At 44.7% G+C, this 21,516-nt stretch overlaps 2 protein-coding genes across 15 annotated transcripts; one reads left to right on the top strand and one right to left on the bottom strand.

Moving 5' to 3' along the window:
• The first annotated feature begins 1,022 nt into the window (after nucleotides 1–1,022).
• On the top strand, nucleotides 1,023–6,019 carry LOC108154181 (traB domain-containing protein). 3 transcript variants are annotated; one of them, XM_017284355.2, is made up of 5 exons: nucleotides 1,031–1,271; nucleotides 1,503–1,880; nucleotides 3,455–4,158; nucleotides 4,226–4,345; nucleotides 4,405–6,019. In XM_017284355.2, the coding sequence occupies exons 2-5, from the start codon at nucleotides 1,736–1,738 to the stop codon at nucleotides 5,068–5,070; spliced, it is 1,635 nt and encodes a 544-aa protein (XP_017139844.1). In that variant the 5' UTR covers nucleotides 1,031–1,271; nucleotides 1,503–1,735; the 3' UTR covers nucleotides 5,071–6,019. The 3 variants fall into 3 exon arrangements, with proteins under 3 accessions (XP_017139845.1, XP_017139844.1, XP_033244273.1); XM_033388382.1 differs by lacking the exon at nucleotides 1,031–1,271 and having other exon boundaries at nucleotides 1,345–1,880; XM_017284356.2 differs by lacking the exons at nucleotides 3,455–4,158; nucleotides 4,226–4,345; nucleotides 4,405–6,019 and adding an exon at nucleotides 1,961–3,420 and having other exon boundaries at nucleotides 1,023–1,271.
• A 120-nt stretch (nucleotides 6,020–6,139) lies between these two features.
• LOC108154169 (C-terminal-binding protein) lies at nucleotides 6,140–21,493 on the bottom strand. 12 transcript variants are annotated; one of them, XM_017284331.2, is made up of 8 exons: nucleotides 21,018–21,493; nucleotides 13,151–13,708; nucleotides 12,767–13,072; nucleotides 12,433–12,693; nucleotides 12,211–12,351; nucleotides 11,880–12,102; nucleotides 7,426–7,688; nucleotides 6,140–6,963 (listed from the first exon to the last, which is right to left on the bottom strand). In XM_017284331.2, exons 2-8 carry the CDS (start codon nucleotides 13,343–13,345, stop codon nucleotides 6,880–6,882), a joined length of 1,473 nt encoding a protein of 490 aa, XP_017139820.1. In that variant the 5' UTR covers nucleotides 13,346–13,708; nucleotides 21,018–21,493; the 3' UTR covers nucleotides 6,140–6,879. The 12 variants fall into 12 exon arrangements, with proteins under 12 accessions (XP_017139820.1, XP_017139821.1, XP_017139824.1 ...); XM_017284332.2 differs by having other exon boundaries at nucleotides 21,189–21,493; XM_017284335.2 differs by having other exon boundaries at nucleotides 7,441–7,688; nucleotides 21,018–21,492.
• Between the last annotated feature and the right edge of the window lie 23 nt (nucleotides 21,494–21,516).

Genomic DNA, 21,516 nt, shown 5'->3' with positions numbered 1-21,516 from the left:
AAGCAAGTGTTTGAAATAAGCCAGTCAAGTAGAAAATTGATTTATTAATCGGATAAAATTATGTGGGCATGGCTAAATGTTCTATATAGCTAGTAATATTCGACGGAATAAAGAATTGAGCAATTGGAACGATACTCGTTTGTTTATGCTACTGTTGTATGAGCAAAAGTGCCTTGTGCATCTGCCTACAGTGGCTTCAAATGACAGTAAGTCCTGATGTCACAGGGCACTCCCCAAAAACAGCCGTTGTTCCACGGCTATTCCGTGCTTTCCACCTTCTTCGCATTTACAGTTACAGTCAGGTCAGCGTCTCTCTCTATTCCAATATACATACATATGTGTGTATGTACCCCTTCCCCTAGAGACCCTAGCCATACCCAAGCCAGGGCTTCACCAGTCCCAAATAAGAAGATTCAAATGTAATTAGTGAATATGTATTTATATGTACATACATATGTATACATATGTATTATGATTTTTATACCCGATACTCAAAATGAGAATTGGGGTATATTAGATTTGTGGTAAAAGTGGATGTGTGTAACGTCCAGAAGGAATCGTTTCCGACCCCATAAAGTATATATATTCTTGATCAGCATCAATAGCCGAGTCGATTGAGCCCTGTCTGTCTGTCCGTCCGTCCGTCTGTCCGTCCCCTTCAGCGCCTAGTGCTCAAAGACTATAAGAGCTAGAGCAACGACATTTTACATCCGGACTTCTGTGGTATGTCACTGTTACAGGTATATTTCAAAACTTTTCCCCGCCCACTTCCGCCCCCACTAAGAGCGAAAATCTGTGGCATACACAATATTGAAGATTCGAAAAAAAAAAAAAAACGCACAATCATAGAGAATGACCATATCTATCAGATTGCTAAACGATCTTCAAATATCAAAAGGGTTCGTCAAGTTTTTCGGCTTTCACTTTTCAAAATAAAAGTAGAGAATGGGAAGTTACCGATTAGAGCTCGATAGTATCATTAATAGTAGCAAAACAATCGGAAACTAGCACCAAAACATCGATACTATCGATAGTGCCATCGATGTTTTGACACCTCTAATACACTTAGCTCGTCACAGATTTATTTAACTCTTTAGTTTTTTGGGTTTTATTACAATCGCACTCACTGGAATATATAAAAACAATCAATATTATCACGCGCCCTAAGCCCAGCAACAAATCTGTGTCAATTATTGGTCCGTTGATGCCAAAAGAACGTCCAGCAGTGCACCACAACCCCACGCCACACAACAGAAAACAATACTTTTCGGGTAAGTAGGCTGTATTAGGCACAACGCTGCTGAGCAGGGATTTCGACAGCATAGGCCCAGTCCCTTGGCATACGGATGCCTCATATCAATTTGACTTGGACTTTCCAATCATAGTAAACACTACCTATTTCTCGGAGTGGACACGTAGACAAAACACGGCAATCAATTTTCAGTTGAAGAGCTCTCGGTATTATCTGTATCTCTGATAATCTCTCTCCTTAACTGTTGCAGCGCCCGCAGTTATTTATCACAAGACGCCAACATCAGTCATCGGACACACGACGGCACACGGACAGCAAACAGAAACTGCTGCCAAGCCAATCGAAGGCTTAGCACATACATAGCTACATACATACGTGGACGCTGTGTCTCTTGACTATTGAAACCGAATTTTGACTCGTAACCGACTCTTCCAGCCAACTGTGCACACAAAAGACACGCAGGTCGAAAGTACATACTGCACGATGGATGTATCAACCTCCACCTCCACATCGTTTGAGTCCTCCAATTCAACGATGGATAATAATAGCAGCTCCGAAACGGGCGACACCACCATATACGGCAGTACGCTGGACAACCTATCCGCAACGGTTTACAAGTCCTGTAATGGTAAGTCGGGTTCATGCCTATCCATGGGCCATGGGCTGGTCAATCAGCCCTATAAGTAGCTTTTAAACAATCCTTGACAGATATAACTGAAGCGTCCAAAACGGGATTGCGTTTCGAGTTGAGCGAGGATCAGATTGACAGAATCTATCATGAGAATCCACATGTGTGTCGGCCGCCAAGTGTCAGAAAATCCCAGAAGGACGATCTCTGCATGCGCTGGCTAAATGCCTCGTATAATTCCGTCGACTCCTCAAATTGTGCCCAACACCATCTGATGATCGATCCTGACAGAACTCACGGGGATATAAAAGCTGCGTTTACAGAGACCGCTACAAAGCCTGGCTCTGTGCTTCCGCAGAAGGATCATAAACTAGGGATTAAGCACCCACAACTCGAACGCTACATACCCAGATTGGAGAATCGTCTAACCACGCCCAAGCATCTGGAAGCTGCGTTTATAAAGCCCATCAAGACCAAGGCAGACAAGAAAACAGATGCAATAAAGCCTGGCCCCATGGTTTCGGATAATCGGAACACACATGGGCACATGGAAGCTTCGCAAATACAGCCCCCAAAGCTCAAGTCACCAAAAAAAAAACCAACAAGTCCTTGCTCCTTGGCTACGAAAAATCAGAATCTAGGGATGAAGCACCCACAACTCGAACTTCAGAACACACATGGGCATGTACAGCCCCCTAAGCTCAAGTCACCCAGAAAATCCGCAACAAGCAGTCCTTGTCCGTTGGCTACGAAAAATCAGAAGCTGGGGATGAATCATCCAATGTGCAATAAATGTCGCAAACCCATAATGATAGAACCTGCTACCACTCGAGAGCATACGGATCTGGCCAAGTTCAAGGTCATCCAGAAAGCAAACCCTGACCCCATCACTTTGCAAATGCATCATAAGCTAAAGCTGAAGCATGAAGAGCTCGTACGTCAGATAGACACCATCAAGCTAAATGTATCTGTACTCCAAATAGAAACGAATCACGTGGAGAATAAGCTACGGAATCTAGCCCAGGAAAGGGAACTCAACGGGTCATTCACTGACGAAACTAAAGCGAATCTTTTCGCTGAAGCGACGAAGGCTCTCGAAGCGCAAACGGCTGTAACTTTTCCCACTCAGTTTCTATCAGAAATATTCTCAACAGTCGCAGGCGAGGAGCAGCTGAAAGATCATTTCTCAAATTTAGACCACGAGCTGCGGGCCATAGTGGAGAAGCTTTGCGTGGACGTTTACCAACTGAAAAAGCCGACGGAGACAAAGACGGTCAACAGAAAGATTGAAGCTCTGAAAGAGAAGCTTTCGAAGAAGTATCAAAAGCAGATCAATAGAGAGGAGAAGAGCTACAAAAAGCGTCTTGCAGCACTGAAGGAGAAGTGCTTCGATATGCTACAGCAGGTCCTGCAAATCGACAACCGCGACAACTACAGCAAAGCATTTTTAAAGGAACTGAAAGCTCTCTACGAGCAGGACACTCAACGTTTCTAATTTACATTATATTTCTTGTATTAAACATATTTTTTAGCTGCACCATATTATCCTTTGCTTTCTTTGCTTTCATCCGCAGAGAGTCTGATTAGCGAGATTAGCCACAGCTCGACGCCTACGAATGGCGCTAGCAAAGCGGTCAGCTCGGATCTTAGTAGCGAAGCAGCTGCCTTCAAGGCCGCTATCCAAGCGACTTCAGCATACACCGCTCCCACCCCAGCTCTAAATGCCAGCATGCTGCTCATCCAGTCCGAGAGCACCGACACGAACACCTCGCAGGAGGAGGTGGATCCAAAGTCGCAGCTGGCCAACAAGACAATATTCAAGACAGATAATCCAAATTTGTCAATTATAGAGATAAACGATAACTCGATTAAGGCAGAGGACCTCGAGAAAGAGGTCGTGCTGATTGAGGGGGACAACGTTAAGCCCATACTGAAGAAGTCCCCCAGCAAAGGACCGGCGGCCTCGGACCCAGCCTCGACCACAGACAAGCGACGCCGTAAGACAGAGTCATTGCTGCAAACGAGCAAGCAAAAGCTGGACATCTCCATAGCCGAGGCCTCGGCTGCAGCCGATGGAGACAATGACAACCGGGAGGTTGTTGCGTCCAGCCACGATCAGCCACTGACAAAGCGCGACATAAAAATCTATGATACTCTTGAGGAGTTTGACCAAAATCTTCCGTCGACGGTGACGCTGTTGAACACACCGTTTGGTAGCAAGGTCTATCTCGTCGGAACGGCGCATTTCAGCGAAGAGTCACAGGATGACGTCTCTTTTGTAAGCCTGCAGCTGCATCTTCATCTTCTTTCAGCCTCTGACTAACAAAAGATGTACTTTTTTCCAGGTTATACGCAATGTCCGTCCAGATGTGGTCATGGTTGAGCTATGTCCATCACGTATACACATTCTGAAGCTGGATGAGAAGACGCTACTGGAGGAGGCCAAAAATATCAATATACCAAAGGTAAGAGGGCAAAGTACAAGAACTTTTGAGTACTACTTCTTTGCGAAATTCACCCTCAGATACGCGGTATAATACAGACCCACGGCTACATCAACGGCGTCTTCTTCATTCTGCTGCTCCAGATGAGTGCTCAAATCGCAAAGGATCTGGGAATGGCGCCGGGCGGTGAATTCCGGCGGGCCTTCGAGGAGATACACAAGCTGCCTGGGTGCATTCTGCATCTGGGAGATCGACCCATTCGCATCACGCTATACCGAGCGCTGCGCGCTCTGTCCCTGTGGCAGACCATGAAGCTCGTCTGGCGCCTGACATTCACAGACAGCATAAGCATCGAGGAGGTGGAGGAATGCAAGCAAAGGGATTTGTTGGAGAAACTGATGCAGGAGATGGCTGGCGAGTTTCCAGCCTTCTCGGACGTATTTGTTCGCGAGCGTGATCTGTTCTTGTGCCATTCCTTGCAGGTGGCTGCCCTACCACAAGCGGCTCCCGGAGGGTCTGGCGTCCGTCCCGTACGAGTTGTGGGAGTGGTGGGCATCGGCCATGCCAATGGCATTGCCAAGATGTGGGGCAATGTTGACCCCGAAAAGATACCCTCCATTCTCGAAATTCCGCCGGCCAGCCTCAGTCAGCGTGTGTGCAAGTTCACCTTGAAGTACGGCCTCATTGGCCTGGGATGCTATGGCGTTATCCGCTTTGCGCGGCCCCGACTAACGCGTTTCTTTTAAACTGTGGCCCCAAATTCACTGCGCTGTTAAATATTTGTGTTATTGACTTGCAAATCCCTGCGCAGAATATATAAGCATATGTATGACTCTCACTGAGAATTAATTGTATTCCATTGTATTGTATTGTATTGTATTGTACAATGTTTTGATAGAAATCCCTTATACACGAAATACAACCACGGATGTATATATTTACATACCTGCAGACACACACGACGACACACATCTACAGAAATCTGAAAATACTTGTACACATAATCCTAGTTTAAGAAACCAATCCCCATTTGCTAAGTAGTATGAGGACTCGAATTGCCCCAAACCCCCACGAGTTCTACATTGGTTTTTACCTTTGTTGTTGTCCTCCGGTTTGTTAAACAAAACACCTACACTACATATACAAGAAACTAAGTTTTGTATCGCATTGTACGTTGTATGTACAAGGTTTCCTAGCAGGGCTGGATCTGGTGCCCCTTGTGTTAAGCTCAAGAATACAATTAATCATCCTTCAGCATGCTTAATGGTCTATCTTCCACTTCATACTCATAGCTGTTGTTCATTCCTTAATAGCAAAAACAGATCAGACCATAGATAGTACAGTTCATAATTAATATAAACGTGATGGATCTTCCGATGGCCGTGTGTTATAAAAATGAGAAAGAAAAGGGAAAGGAATTTTAAAAAAACCAAACCAACCGAAGCATACCAACCTAAATGTACTTTACTAACTATAACTAACTATAATACTATATCTGAGCGTTGTAAACGTGTGAAAACTGTTTTAGAAATACAAAAGACAAGGCAAAAACACATCTACTTATTATCTGCTTAGGTTAACCAATCATAAATGGTGTTATGTAGCTTTTAGTATAGAATTTACCTCCTCCCCACCACCCGAAAAACACGAAAATCCCTTGTGTATAACAGACTCAAATAAATGTATTCCAGTCGAGATGAAATGATTGAAAGTGTATATATCGTACTCCTTTTCCCACAAGCAAGCCAAGCCGCTGTTTTAGTATGCGTATATTCTCGTTTTTCTTCTGTTTTTTGTTTTTTTATTATGTACTTTAAACGTATCTTAAGCACTAAACGTCTCTCTTGTGTGTTGCTTTTGTTTCGTTTCGTTTTGTTTTGTTTTGTATGCCGTAATTGTTGTGGGTTTTGTTTTTTTTTGTTTTCTCGTAGTTAAAAGTTTCCAACATTGTTTTTGTTTTGTTTTGCGCTTATATGTAGTAACATATTTTTTTCACTTACAATTTCCTGCAATACAAATAAAAATCTTACGATTGTAACTGTGTAAAGTTCTAAATAGTTACAAATTAAACTCTAAATATGTAGTTAATTTTGAGGCGTGTGGTGTGGTGTTGTCTCTCATCCTTTCGCTTCGCTTCGCTTAGCATCGCTTCGTTTCCTTCCGCAGCCGATTTCTTATTCTGGTGTGTGGTGTGTGGTGTTTGGGTTTTTGGGTTCTGGGTTGTTGGTAATGCAAATGTGTATCGTACTTTAAATAAAATATGTAACATAGAAACTTGGAAAAATTCAAATCAACCGCTGGCGCAGGTGCGCCTGGAATCGTCGAGCAGACAGACAGGCAGCATCAGGACAGAAGGGCGAAGAGTTTTCACACTGAACGACACACACCACCGACTGCCGACGTGTCCTTAGTGCAATGTATAGAGGGTTGGTTGGTTATCCATCTTCTGGCCAAGCTTTTGTGTGTGTGTCTCGTCTCGCTGGGGCGATATCCAGGCACCACCTGCCCGTTGTCACTCCAGCTCTCGGCTCCAGCTGCGATGCACCGGCAGCAGCCTACGGCGTCTCCGTTGACTCGGCCTTAACCTCCGCTTTTATGCTCGATAACACATGATTACTAGGGTCGGGCGCACTCAGGGGCTAAAAGCAAGAGTGGAAGTGGATATTAGAATCATCGATCTTCGACTGGGGGGCAGCGCGTCTGCAGCTCAATCACATTCTGTTAGTAGCCCTAGCCTAGCCAACCACGAAAACTAAATATATGTGACTACGACCAACACTGAAGATACTGGGTACTGGCTACTGGCTACTGGCTTTTGGCTGCCAGAAAACAGGATAAACGGGAGCAACAGCAACAGCAACAGCAACAACAACACAACAAACAAACTATCTAATCCCACACACACACGCACACATGGCGCTTGCGCGGCTCCACGACATGGCATTGCATGGTGAAGTGGAGTGGGAGTGGGAATGGAAGTGGCTAAGTGGCAAAGTGGCAACTGGTGAGGTAAGATCGTAACTGGTAACTGGTAACTGGCAAAACTTAGGACACACATAGCGCACACACAAACACAAGACAACAGAGGTACGTGTACCTACCGATTGGCTACTCACAATTCCGAGCGGCAGTCCACCAACTTGCGGCGACAAGTGCGGCACCGTGGGCACAGCGGTGGGCGGCACCGGCGACGGCAGGAGTGCGGCCGCAGCAGCGGCTACGGAGTTGGGCGGCGGAGGCTGAGCCATAGCAGAGCTGCCGCTGCTGCTGCTGCCAAGGTTTGTTGTACTGTGGGGACCATCGTGCGGTGTGGTGCTGTGTGCCCGATGATGCAGTGCGCCTGTATAATAGCCGCCATTTAATCCTGTTTTGTATTTCGATTGTTTTTTGTATTTGTATTTGAAAGTTAGGTAAAGATTATGAAATGTTGCTGGTATTTTTTGTTTTTTTTTTTTTTTATGTGGGGGGAAGATTTTTTGATTCGATTTAGATTCTTTTCTTTTTTGCTTGTGTTCTGGGTTTTCGGTTTTCGGTTTTGGTATTGGTTTTGTGCGAGTAGTGGACGTTGGTAGAATTGGCAGAGTCTGAGTTTTGGGTGGTGTGACTGCGTGTGATCTATGAGAGTTGGGGCTGGCTCGGAGAGCGGAGACTGTGATGCGATGAGTGCGGAACAGGCCCTGCCCTGCACGGGTATTCCGTTCCCTTACAGCTAAATAGTACAATAAGCTATGGCTATGGCTATGGCTGGACGGCCATCGATTACTGACTTTCGCTGGGGAGAAGCGGAGAGCTTACTGGAGCTTAAATTACATAGATATAGATATAGGTATACGTCATATCAATCTTTCGATCTCGTTAGGTACTACTGTAAAGCTTGGTTTGGTCTGCTCTGCTCTGCTGCTGCTGCTTTGATTGATCTCGATTCTTGATCCCAAACAAAAACGTGAATGGCAGTGAGGGGTTGGTTAAGGAGACACAGTCTTGCAACACTGCCACACAAAAGGAACAACGAACACGATCGGTTAAACATGGACAACCGCAAGTTAAAACAATAATTGGTTCATTAAAGATTTTGTTTTTATTTGTTTTTATCTTCTTGGTTTCTTTTGTTTTTTGTTTTGTATTGTTTTCTGGAAAGGTTTTCTTGGTTTTTAAATTAACTTCTCTTTCATCAATCTTCATCAATCATCATCTGCATCATCATCAGCTTCTTCATCTACTTTTTGTTTCGCTTTGTTGCTTCATTTTCATCGTCAATTGTTACGCTTTAATTTTATTTAGCTTTCACAGTTATTAAAAATATCCTTTTATACATTACAAAATAACAGTATTTTATTCTTTTGTCTCATTTACTCATTACTCATTACGTTTACTTTTTTACTCGTTACTTATTTATTATGTTTTACTTTGCTCATTTGTTGTGTTGCAGCTTGCTATATAGTAGGATCGCGTGTATGTGTGTGTGTGTGTGTGTGTGTGTTTTTGTGTGTGTGGCATGGGTATCTGTTGTCTGTATGTGTGTGTGTATGCTTTGTGCTTGTTAATGTATTCAAATATTACAAAATTTGCATCCCTACAAAACAACAAACAAACCAAAAAACGGAGTGGAGTGGAGTGGAGTGGAGTAGAGTGGGCCGGGAGCGGGTGGATGGACACTAACCTAATGCAATAATGAAATAGCTTGCTTAATTAAGGAAAACGATTGGATCTGCGTGTGCATACAACGAGTAGATAATTAAAGAAGATTCCAAAAACAATGTTAACGAAACTCTATCCAATATATGCAGATGGGCTTGGAGCTTTTCTCTCGTTCGTTCTTTCGTTTAAACTTAAATTGCAAAATTGTACAAAATGATACTCTCACAATTGTTGCGCGTCCTTCTTTAGATGTATGTAAGCATATCTCGTTAATCCGTTAAATAATATTACAATTTATACGCTAACAAAGTTTAATGGGGGTGGGGAGAGCGGGGGGGGGGGGGGGGAAAGGAGGCCAGGACCACTCTCTGATGATCCCATAATATCCCTTCCATCCGTTCCTCGTCAATCATCGATCATCGATCATAAAGGTAAATCTAGGTTCATTAATATTACATGTATTATTCTTTTCTTTTCTTTTTTTTTCGTTTTGTTGTTGGATTTTTTTGTTTTTTGTTTTTGCTTTAATATAATTTCTGTTTATATTTTAAATGTACATAGACTATGCTTTAATGTTAATTGTAGTTCTTTCCTTCTATTTATAGATGTGGTTGTTGAGAGTCTAACGCGCCGTGTTGTCTCCTATATGTATATTAACGTATATAAATATTACTTCTTTGCTGTGTTACGTTACAAAAGATGTGGTGTTCGGTTCGGTACGGTTCGGTTCGTAAGGCGAAAATAAACTTGGATGATGAGATCATTATGCAATACAGTAGAGCAGAGCTTGAGCAGCAGAATAGCATTTTCATTTTCAATTTTCAATTTGATCAACATTCAACGGAACGGTTCTTTGATCTTAACTTGTTGTTTTACAATCGAAAGTCAGCAATAAATGGCGCTAATTCAAGTAGTAACCAAAATCCTGTTCCTTCTTCTGACTAAAAAAAATTGCGTTTGTTCTTTCTTGTTTTTTGACGAGGGAGCAGCTCTCGATCTGGTTGGTATTTCGGTATTTATTCGCTTGTTTCTAGTTTATAATTGTGTTAACTTGTAAATGGATAACTCTTTCTCTCTCTCTCTTTCTCTGGTACAGTGAATACTCTAATAATCATCAAGTGATTACTCCACATACTCTTCTCTTCTCTTCTCTGATTGTTTCTAGTTTCTGTTTTTGTTTCTGTTTAAGTAAAGCCGAAAGTACGGGGCACGAGTTGGGTATTGATTGGGTAAGGATCAGGATGGAATTTCAAGGAAGAGGGTAAGTCGCGAAACATTAACAACAATAATCCATCATATTGTTTACTTTCACCTTGTTTTCGTGTGTAAATATTCTTGTGAAATATATATATATATATATATATACATGTATATATGTATGTATATGGATAGTGTCTCCCCCCAATATAAATATATGCATATAGTTGCGCTTGTGCTTGGTATATAAGAAAGAAGAATGCTTCTGGGGACTCCTACATCTCAAAAAAGGGAGCTAATAATCTCTGAAGCTATTTGGAAATGTTTTGCACTTCTTTCACACACAATCGAACAGACATATACATATATATCCCACATACATACATACACACACACACATACACATACATACATATATACTAACTAAACCGAAAGACTTTGTTCTGACACGCAACAAAAAAAAATGTTCTTAAATGTGTAGCGAACAATTTTTAGATGACAAGTTAAGCATTTTGTGATACACAACATTCACACCACATACTTTCAAGGACTGGCCTTGTGATTAGCTAATAATCAAGGCGAATGCAAGACGATATATCTGCTGGGATCATCGGAATCCTGGAAATCTGAGCTTTGATTAATTGGCTGTCCCAGGTTTACCCCTGAAGGTTGGCCCCGCATTGATCATTCTTCGAAACATAAACCAACCAAACCAGGGCCACGGTACGGAAATTCGACGGTGTAGAAGTTCTCGTGTCCCACGACTCCGATGATCCCAACAGACTTCAATTTCCCATAAGTCTTGCATACACCATTAAAAAATCACAAGCCCGATCCTTGAAAGTATGTGGTCTAAAGCTGCGCCTTGTTGTTGGTTTTTGCGCCTGCTAATAAAACAAAAAATATTGTGTATCAAAAAATGCTTAACTGAAGAAAACTAGAAAGCCTAACAAAGGCAAAAATAATAACCTATATTTAAAATACAAAACTCTGCTTATTGACTGCCCAAGTCGGTAAAAAGTTCTTAAAATTGCTCGCTATTGTCCACATTTTTGTTGCGTGGCAGAGCAACGTCTGACGGGTTGGCTAGTGGTTAATAAACTGTGGCCAACATCGGCTGCGCTATAAACCTCTGCATCCGCATCGACATCGAAACTATCTCTAACCGAGGAGCGGTTCCCCCTCTTTACAATACATATACATACATATATATATATATATATATATATATATATATTTATATATGTGGCTTAAACTGCATTACACTTATATATCATCAACTCTTACAGCGCGTTCTCATCTCCCGTCGTCGGTCTGTCCGTCTGTCTATCTTTATATACTATATATATATATATATATACTTTCGAATGAGTCAGAGAAAGAATAGAAGTATGTTTTTGGATGCATATACTACATCTGGTTGGGTATGCGTGTGTGTGCTTGTGTTTGTGGAGTGTGCGTGTGTGCCAGTGTGGTATGTGGTATGTGTGTGGGCGAGTGTGAGTGTGTTGCATAAAGTAAATGATGTTCTTAAACGATTTCTGGTATCTGTATTGAATTGATTCTTGTTCTGTTTTTGTTTTGTTTTTGTTTTTTGTTTTGTTGTTTTACTTGTAATAACGCTCTCTCTCTTTTCTCTCTCTTCTCTCTCCTCTCTCGCTCTCTCGCCTGTCTGTTGTTTCTCTCTACTTTTCTTGATTTGATATCATTTGTAGTTTACCTTCGGGATAAACAGCCGCCGCAACGCCACCGGCCGCAGCGGTGGGCGGCGTGCGCATGAAGTACTCCTTGTTGACACAATTCCTCAGCACGTCTGGAATATTGCCGACGATTGCTCGCCGGATCTCAGTGGCTGCCATTTCGCGCAGCTCCGTGGCGGACGCGTCGCTGAAGAAGGCGGCGTGCGGTGTGCAAATCAGATTGGGGGCATCCTTGAGGGCGCCCTGCAAGCGTCAAAGGTTTTATAAATAGGTTAGTAGGGAACGTGCTCGACATTGGCGCGCCGTCGTCTCAGATTGCGTAAAATGTCTCGTTTTACAACAATCTCTTACTTGAAATACATTGTAAGGTTCGTTTTCGTGCACATCCAATGCGGCAGCTCTTATCCGGCCCTGTTTCAGCGCCAACGCCAATGTCTCGTCATCGACCAGACCGCCGCGGGCGGTGTTCACCAGAAATGCACCAGGTCGCATCTAAAATACGTTCCAACGGGGGAGAAGCAGAGACTTTTAGATTCTAGATCGATCCACGAGTAGTAGTGTGTATGCACTGACCTGTTTAATTGTGAATTCATTGATTAAATGGTGATTGTGCTCGTTGAGCGTGCAATGCAGTGAGACGCAGTCGGACTGGAATAGCAGATCCTGCAGCGTGTAGACGCGTGTGAGGCCCAGTGACTTATCAATGCCGTCGGGTAGGTAGGGATCGTAGAAGATGACATTGAAGCCAAATGCTTTTGCTCTCAAGGCCACGGCGCTGCCAATGCGACCCAGTCCGACTAGGCCTAAGGTATCGCCGCGTATGCGGGCACAGCCCTGCGGAAAAGAGAGAGATTAAAGATCTGGTTTTCTTGCTACCGATTGCCGATTGCTGATGGCCGATTCTTACATGCGCTGCCTCCCGCACTTGCTCGGGGCCCGTGAACTTTTTGCCTTCGCGCACCATATTCGCCAGCCAGTATGTGCGCCGGTATAGGTTCAGGATCAGGCACATCGTTGTGTCGGCCACCTCCTCGACACCGTAGCCGGGAACGTTGCACACGGCGATGCCCAGTTCGCCCGCTGCCTTCACATCGATGTTGTCTGTGCCGCTGCCGATGCGCACGATGATGCGTAAAGCTTTGAACTTCTCAAGATCCTCCTTTGTCAAGATGATGGTGTGCCACATCAGTGCCCCGACTGCCTCGTTGAGCACCTGTCATCGAAAGAGCATCGAAAACAAGATTGATTAGAATATATGCTCGTAGATTGCAAACAAATATACTATAAATACCTTCTCGTGTATTTCGGAGGTGCTTTGTGCATCGCAGAAGGCAACCGTGGCCACATCCTTCAGTATGGGCATCTCGATCGAACAGTCCCGGCCATCCAGCAGGGCCACCAGCGGACGCGCCTGCAGTGGCCCGTTGGCGAAGGTGCCTTTAACGTCAATGCGCGAGCGCTTCGGCATCATCAGATTCTTGTCCATTTTGTTGTAGTCGTACTTGTGTCTGTCACTGTCACTGTCACTGGCACTGGCACCTGGCACCTGGCACTGCTGCTGCTGCTGCTGTGTCACTGCTATCCGTTGCTGTATCCTTTTGATTGTTTCCTCTGTGTTTTCCGTTTTAGGAGAGGGCAGGCGCTGGGCGCAATTGGAATACTCTTAGACTCCTTTTTATGGTTTGTGGACTCGCGTTCTTACTATGTCTTGGTTGGTCCCCTTTCGACCGCACGCTTTCGATGGCTTTAATTAAATCAATGGGAAAAAAACCTTTTTCAAGACGAAGACGATGCAAACGGTGCTGCAATCATTTTTGGCGCTTCATATTGAAATCGAGCAATTGAAATCCTGCAATAAACCGAAAGAGAACAACAAAACACATAAATTAAATGGAAAAACATGAAATGTGATGTAGTCGTCCATGTTCGGGAACAAAAAAAAAAAAACGCAACAATCAGCAGCATACAGCATACAGCACCATACAGCACATACAGCAGAAAAAACGGCAAAGCCCAAAGCCCCAATGTCAGCAGAAATTGGCCGATGACAAGTTTCGTTTTGGATTTCGCAAACATCAGCGATAAAGCCGAGGCAACGCTCCACCAACCCGCGCTGCCATGCGACATCGACATATTATCATTGATAGCATTGCGCGTACACGATGGAGGGAAAGGAGGGGGCGGCATTGCAGAAACATAGAAACTTAACGCTGTTCACATGCTGGAAAGGCCTCTGCCTCTGCCTGTGCCTCGTCCCCCCCCGTGCGAGTATGAAAGGGCGTTGTTTCTTGTTGGCCAGCAGCTGGTTCACGGTGTCGGTGCACAGCATGGCATTGCCCCCGTCTCCACTGTGTTCCATGTGCTCCACAGCTTATCGAGTGTGCCATGATTAGAGCATGGCCATAGGGAGAGAGATAGTGGAGGTGTGAGAGTGCCAGGTACGCAGAGTGTACACTGTACCCCCCCACTGTACGGTACCCTCTGTATATTGTCGGGTATTGAGTTGATTTGGATTACGTGTAGCCGCCAGAAGCTTCGAGCCCCAGCCCCAGTCCCTCGTATCTTATCAGCGAAACAGCACTTCTTTGTTATCTGACGTGGAACCAGAGCCCCCCATTCAGTCCAGCGTGATGGCAATGTGACCGACCGACAACCCACAATAAATTGTGGGAGTATATATAGGTTGGTTGTATCTCCTAACCCATTTCTACTTAAAACCGGGGATCCATCAGGTGAGTACCATAAGAGAAACAAAAAATATCCTTGTTCTAGTTTTGGGTTTTGCTGGCATTTGAAGTGGGGTTTTCGAACAGCAACTGTAGTTGCATTTGTAGATTCCCCACAGATTCCTCGGAGATGCCTTGGAGATGCCTGATAAGCAATGCAAATCGAAACAATGAAACACACTTTGACAGCCGTGAGAGCGTCTCTCTCTCTCTCTCTCTCTCTCGAGTGATCGTTTTTGCGCGGAAATATACGTTTAGTATATACTGTATTCTTTGTACAGTTATAGAGTACACATATCATTCGATGTATATTGATAAGCCCCTCAATGACTGTCGTCTCCCTAAGGCTATAGGCTATGTTTAGCCGTGTTCCCCCTCGCAGTGCCTCCCCGCCCCCAGAGACTCTGACTGTGGCTCATCATCAGCCATGTGTCACGTATTGTGCAAAAGTATGAAATACGTTTAAATGCGCCACCGACGAGACTACAATAATAATAATAATAATGGCAACAACTACAACAACAATGAAAACCCAGCACAGATACAGCCACCTCGACGCTCTATGGCTGTTGGCCCCAGCGGTTGGGGGCTATGGGGAACGGGCAGGGGGGTCGCGGGGCGGAGAACGCTCGAGTGAGCGCTCGCTAAATCGCAAACCGAAATACAAAAATAAGCGACGCAATTATGACATACAGCAATGAATAAAAAGAAAATATATATAGTATCTCCCATGACTACCGTTCCCCACCCCCGACCCCTGCATTCCACATGTAGTACGTGGATCCGGAGGCAAGTCAAGTGGACGCATCGCATCGCATAGGTCTTTTGTTTGTTGTTTATTTCTAAACAGTTCCTCTATCTCAATGGGCATGGAGCTGATTGGGCTCCACTAATCGAGTATTTAAAACATGTTAATGGATTTTAAATTATTATTTGCTGAATTAGCTCCAGAGGAAGCCAGAAGTAGTGCTATTTATTTAAGATATTAATTGAAACATTCAAAAAGAGGCAGATCCACTTCGAATGGTTGTTTTAGATAAACATAAAACATAGGAGCATATCTGAATCAAGAATTTGTCTTATTTTTTTATAGACTCTATGAAGCTGAACCAATTTGAGTCCCCGCCCACCCAATCCATACTCCATTTGGTGGCACAATTTAAACGATTCACTTTCAATATGTCCGGAAACTCAAGAACCACAACAAACCATTAATCGCGGAGGGGCCTAATGCCGCCGAAACGCACTGTCCCCACAGTCCGCATGGAACTTACGAGCGCGTACGTACGCATGTACTTCGACCCGAGACTACTTCGACTGATGCCGAAATGAAATGGTGGTGGAATTGTTTTTTTTTTCTTTCGTTTAAACAAGTTTGCGCCGCAGAAAGACGAAAAGTCGATGAGTCGACGGGACCGCACCGCACCCCGTAGCACAAATGGGGAAAAATGTCAGTTGAAAGTTGTTAAAGCGCGCCAAAAACCGGTTTCAGGTCGATTGCAGAGAGGAGGCTGCTGCTGCCACAGGATGCAGCAATAGCAATGTGCGCGCGCCCACGCCGCCGCCACCGCCAGTGGGAGAAGCACTCGTTTTCTCCGGCGAGAATGTGTTGTGCGGAGTCGAGTCGTCGCAGCCGAGAAAACCTGTTGATGCCTTCAGGCGAGGCAGCAGGCACCGACCCGTCCCGTCTCGTTCCAAGAGCGAGAGAAATATCAAATCAAACAACATGGGAAATCACATCGAACGCGAAAAGCAAACGCAAGCGAGAGGAGAGGAGAGACATTATAAATCACCAACAACCACTAGCGCCGCAGCGGCGTACAGTAAATCTCGGCCGCGTATCTAACAGATACATTCTGAGTGTGTATGACGCGTTGCTACCTGAATCTGAAGCTGAAGCCGAAGCCGAGTGCCCGAACCCGATCCAGTCAAGCCGCCGGCTGTCTAACAACAGAAACAGAAATCGTATCGCATCGGGCTGCAGCGGCAGCCGGGCCGGGCCGGGGAGCAGCCTGCCGCCAGTAACCAGCAAACGATGACGACGGCGGCCGTGTACATATCTTTTATGGTCGGGGATTGGGACTGGGACTGGGAATGGGACGGGAACCGGTTTATCAACACGAATGGAGCAGACGACGACGCACGATAACAGAGCGGCAGAGCGGAGCAAACGTACACGCTCAATGGCAGAGTATTTTTTTCATTGCCTTTCCTCCTCTCTGCCTTTATTTTCACTTGGTTGTGTTTCTTTTTTTTGCCACAATTTCAGGCAGGAAAAGCCATGTTCGCTTAAATTGTTTGTTGGCTTAATGCCACAATAACGACGAGCTGCTGCTGCTGCTGGCTCCAGCGACGGACCATTCGTTTCGTTTCGATTCGATTCCGCCGGGAGCACAAGCACGAGCTCGGCTCTGCCCTACGCTGGTATGAGTGCGCGTTCGTTCATGTTTTTGCGTTTGCATGTGGAAGCATGTACTATGTGTGTGTGTGTGTGTTCGTAGAAAACACGTTTAAATAAGTCATGCGCATTTGTGTGCCGAAATATATTGTGTCGGGCTGGGGAGAAAATTTTTAAAGTCCTGATGCTGCAACACACTCGCATATAGAGGAAATTGAGGGGGAGGCCCCTAACCGCTAACCCCTCCCCTGCCCCTACCAGTGCCAGTGCGAATGCAACTGCCATTGCGACTGCGTCGGAAAGCATTCGATGCCAAGCGGCGGGGGACTGCGCTGCACTGCAACGATTTAAGGCCTCGGAGCTCGGAGCGGAGCTTGTTTTGCCCGAATTAACGGCTTCCTCTGCTGGTGCTGGTGCTGCGCTGCTCCTCTGCTTCTGCTCATGACGTTGCGTTCCCGCGTTTATTTTTTGCTGCCTTTTCTCTTCTTTTTGCTTTCCGTTTCATGCATATGCATATGCATTAAAGCCGGCTCACAAAATGAAGCCAAAAGCTACCACGCGGTTCGCTGCCATGTTTGTGCGCTCCACAAATAATTAATTGAGCACAAATGTTTAACATTTAATGTTGGGGAAAGTCTAGAGCAGCATTGCATCATAAATTAATGGCAATCGATTTCCAGATACGAGTAAAAACGTGGCGACATTTATAGTTTTTTGTTAGCGCATTAAAGTTACACTCAAACTTCTCAGATTTTTAAATCGATCGAGATTAAGTGGCGAATAATGTGACCACAAGAAAAGGTGTTTCACCTGATCAACAATAGAAACGTCTGTCGAAACGTAAGTTCTCGAACATCTACTACCAACCGCATGTACGTATATATATGTATGTCGGTTTCCTCCTTATTTGTATAACAAACACACTTTTTCCGCTGAAAACTGCCAGGTGTCCCGGCATTATTCCCGCTGCCGAATGGGGATTATGTATAGTGCACGATTGGTACGAGCATTATGGGGGGACGACAAGCCACTTAATTTTTTGCCTGTGGGACTGACATTGCCCAATTTTTCATTAGTGTGCTGCGGTCTTGTCTTTTTTATATTGATTCGAGGAGCACTCTGGTCTGCGAATGACGCAAATCGAAAAACTGCAAGCTGGCACAAAAAATAAAACAAAATACAGTTTATATGTGTAGCCCTCGCACGCTTACGAATTGCTGATGTTTCGGAAAGCATTTGGCAGAACAGCAGCCCGAAAGTGTGTGCGGCGGCCGCTGTCTGACGAAACGGCACGGGACAGGGGAAAACTCGCGTCGGTCAATTGGCCCGCAGATCGATACGAAGGCGGCACAGGCCATAGAGACAGAGACAGAGCCAGCAGTGCCAATGTAGTATGTGTTTGTTTGCATTTGTTTCATAGACATTTAAATTTAAACGCTTGCTTCTATTTCGGTATTTCGGTGGCTTGCTTTCGCTTTGCTTTGTTCTACCTACCCTACCCTCCCCCCGCCATGTGCCTGTGGCCTGTGCTGCTTGCCAGCGAGTGTGAAATTCTTTGGGCAGGTGTGCATTTTTTCACGCGCGCAGTCAGCAACAAACAAAACGGAAAACACCCATCGAAAATAAAGTAAAACGAAATGATAACAAGAGAAAGAGAGAGAACAAGAAGGGGGCATGACAAGTGCTGGGGTAGCGGGAACTAGCATTGACAATAAATATCTTCTACAGCTGGGGATTGGTGGACTAGAGAAGGGGGGCGCACTGGGGGTGGACTGTTTCAGCAGCACAACAATCAAATTTATTATTGCCCGAAAATGGTCGGTGGGAGGGGAACTATTTCGAGAGCTCTTCGCCCAGACGGAAATGTTGTGTGTTATGCCAAGTGATAATAAACGGAACAGCATGTACAGTTTTGTTTTCGATGCAGAATAGCGGGCGGCAGGGCAGGCAGAACAATGCAAATGCTCAAAGGGATATTTCTGTATGTGTTTGTAACTGTAATAATTCCCCAATGTTGCCAATTTAGCTTTTTTCAAGCTATTTAATTGACACATTACGAAGAGGGAAAGAACAGCGGGCAAAAGTTCATAACAATCAAATTTAACTTTTCTCCTCCAATACCGCAAGCTTAGCCTTTTTCAAGCTGTTGATCTGTATTCCATGTCAAGGATGAATATTTTTCCGTATATTTTTCGCACGATGCACATGTTATTATTTCAGTAAATGATGAAAAAAAAAAAAACAATAATAAACACTAGCATTTATTTTTGTGCCGATCTGTCTATTCCGCATAAAGTGGCATCCCTGAAAATCACCAATATTCCCGTTGCAAATATGGGCGGGCGAAGCAGCGGGGGAGCTGGCGGGGGACAAGTAGAGTTGCTCTTCTCTGTCTGCCTTTCCATGTGTGTGCATACAATCGTGTGTGTGTGCGTGTGTGTGAGATGGGTACAGGCACGTCGGACAGTGAAAGGGCAAACCAACGACAAAAACACGACAAGCGAAAAAATTGTAATAAAACTAGAAACAAGCTTCAATTTGAATGGAAAAGAAGAAGGGGTGACAATGTGCGGTGGGGTGGGGTAGGGTTTAGGTGGGGGGATGGGTGCATACAATATTTATGGACATTGACAGTAGTAACTTTATCAAATCGAATTCCTTTTCAGACCCATTCTCTGATGTTATTTTCAGAGTGTTTTGTGTGTGTGTGTAAGTCCATGCATGTGTGTATGCGCATATAAACAAAACACAATGCGAAACCGTATTTCCAGCGGCAGCCATGGATTTCCAATCAATATGCAGGCAAAACTATTTATATCCATCCACTCAGCGCCCAGCGCGCCGACTGACCAACCAACCAACCAACCAAACCATTCAAGAGGGAAGAGATAAAACTTTAATGCGCACACGTCACGAGAACGACAGTGGGGCCGGGCAGGGCCGAGCCGGGCCGGCTTTAAGCGCTTTAAAGCGTTGCTCGGGCCGGGTCGCATCGTCATTTTCAAGTGCTGAACGAGAAGCGGCACAGGAGCGAGTAGTACGGGAGGGGGCTGCTCCAACAAGGAGGCACTTTCACCCTTTAAAGGACCAAAAACCTCGTAGAAATGTGTCAACACGGCCCCGGGGTCCGAGGAGGAACTGGCTTTAGTTTACAGGCTGGCTCGCTCTGACTCCCGCGCTAAATGCGGCGGCGGCGGCAAAACAACGATGAGACAGCATGTTGCAGTGGTATGGGTTCTGTATAACCATGCCAGGGAAAGGGGAGGGGTCGTTGCGCAGTGAACCTTGCGTGTATATTGTCACTCGGCAGGCAGGCAGGCGGGCAGGCAATCGCTGGCAGCCGCAGGGGCAGCGGCAGAAGGCAAAAACAAGAAATAGACACAAACGCATATTTCAATCGTACGAATGAATGTGTATCTGTGTGCGAGTCAAGCCGAGTCGTATGGGAAATTATTGCACAATTTTATTTATGTTTTGCAGAGAATATTATGGCACGCACACTCACTCACTCACTTACTCGACAGAACTGTGCATTAAATTATAACAACGTTGTTGTGTGTATCGTGTACATACTCACACACACACATGCACACGCAAAATAGTTCCGCTTTAAAATTCATCAGAATTCTGCACGTTTAAATTTTTCTTGTACACGTTTATCGCGCACACACACTCACACGCATACAAATACAGGGGTTAATGCAAACACACGCATACTTGAGTTGCTGGCAAACAAAAAGACAAATCAAGTAAATAGGTATCCGTGAAAATGCAGCAGAAATCAGATCATAGTAATATTAAACAGCGACGCACATATTTTTCGCTTATTTTATTGCTTTGTGGTGGCGGCGACGGCGGCGTCCGCAGCACTATCGTTTTTTGCGAGTTTGCAATTGGGCGAAATTCACGTGCCAAACACTATGCCACACACTATTTTCGAGTAAAAACACTTGGCGGCCATGTTTATACACAAGTTGTATCTATTTTTCATTAATTATAGGCACTTTTTAGATAGTTTTCAACAAATTTTTTACCAGCAACGCGTCCAAATTCCACTCGCAGCTTTCAAAATGGCGGAATACGAATACGGCAATTTTTAGTTTTTAGTACAGCAATGACGCGATGCTACTTGCTACCGCGATGCTACTCGTTGCCGCGTATTGTAATGCATGCGCTCTTAGAGCTCGACCAAATAGAACACACACCTGCGAATATTTGTTCATCCAACTTATCACAATTAATTTATTAAATTGCACAAGATTTTACACGAATAATATATTTGCTTCTCCACTTGCACACATAAATTATTCTCTTCTGACCGGAGTTGCCATTCGCGCGTCGACGCTCCCACGCCATTCACACGGAATATCGTGACTCAAATAAATCCTTCGTATAAACAAACTCAAATCAAAGTAAAAACGATAGTAACAATATTGAAAACACCTCTTAATTTTAATTAATTTAATTGTTTTAATTGGGTTTTCAAGCGGTCCGAACGCAGCTGGCACCAAGCGGCAAAGTAAAACGATACCT

Source organism: Drosophila miranda, chromosome 2 (genome assembly GCF_003369915.1).
Source record: "Drosophila miranda strain MSH22 chromosome 2, D.miranda_PacBio2.1, whole genome shotgun sequence".
NCBI lineage: Eukaryota > Metazoa > Arthropoda > Insecta > Diptera > Drosophilidae > Drosophila > Drosophila miranda.
This window is presented reverse-complemented; position numbering and strand designations above follow the sequence as displayed.

Bases quoted from the DNA above. Each gene is read 5' to 3' on its own strand.
- LOC108154181 (XM_017284355.2), top strand. From the start codon at position 1,736: ATGGATGTATCAACCTCCACCTCCACATCGTTTGAGTCCTCCAATTCA. The intron at 1,881-3,454 runs GTAAGTCGGGTT...TTTCATCCGCAG, and splicing joins GGTTTACAAGTCCTGTAATG to AGAGTCTGATTAGCGAGATT. The intron at 4,346-4,404 runs GTAAGAGGGCAA...ATTCACCCTCAG, and splicing joins AAAATATCAATATACCAAAG to ATACGCGGTATAATACAGAC.
- LOC108154169 (XM_017284331.2), bottom strand. From the start codon at position 13,345: ATGGACAAGAATCTGATGATGCCGAAGCGCTCGCGCATTGACGTTAAA. The intron at 12,352-12,432 runs GTCAGTGCATAC...AACGTATTTTAG, and splicing joins ATGAATTCACAATTAAACAG to ATGCGACCTGGTGCATTTCT. The intron at 6,964-7,425 runs GTAGGTACACGT...TCTTGCTTTTAG, and splicing joins GAATTGTGAGTAGCCAATCG to CCCCTGAGTGCGCCCGACCC.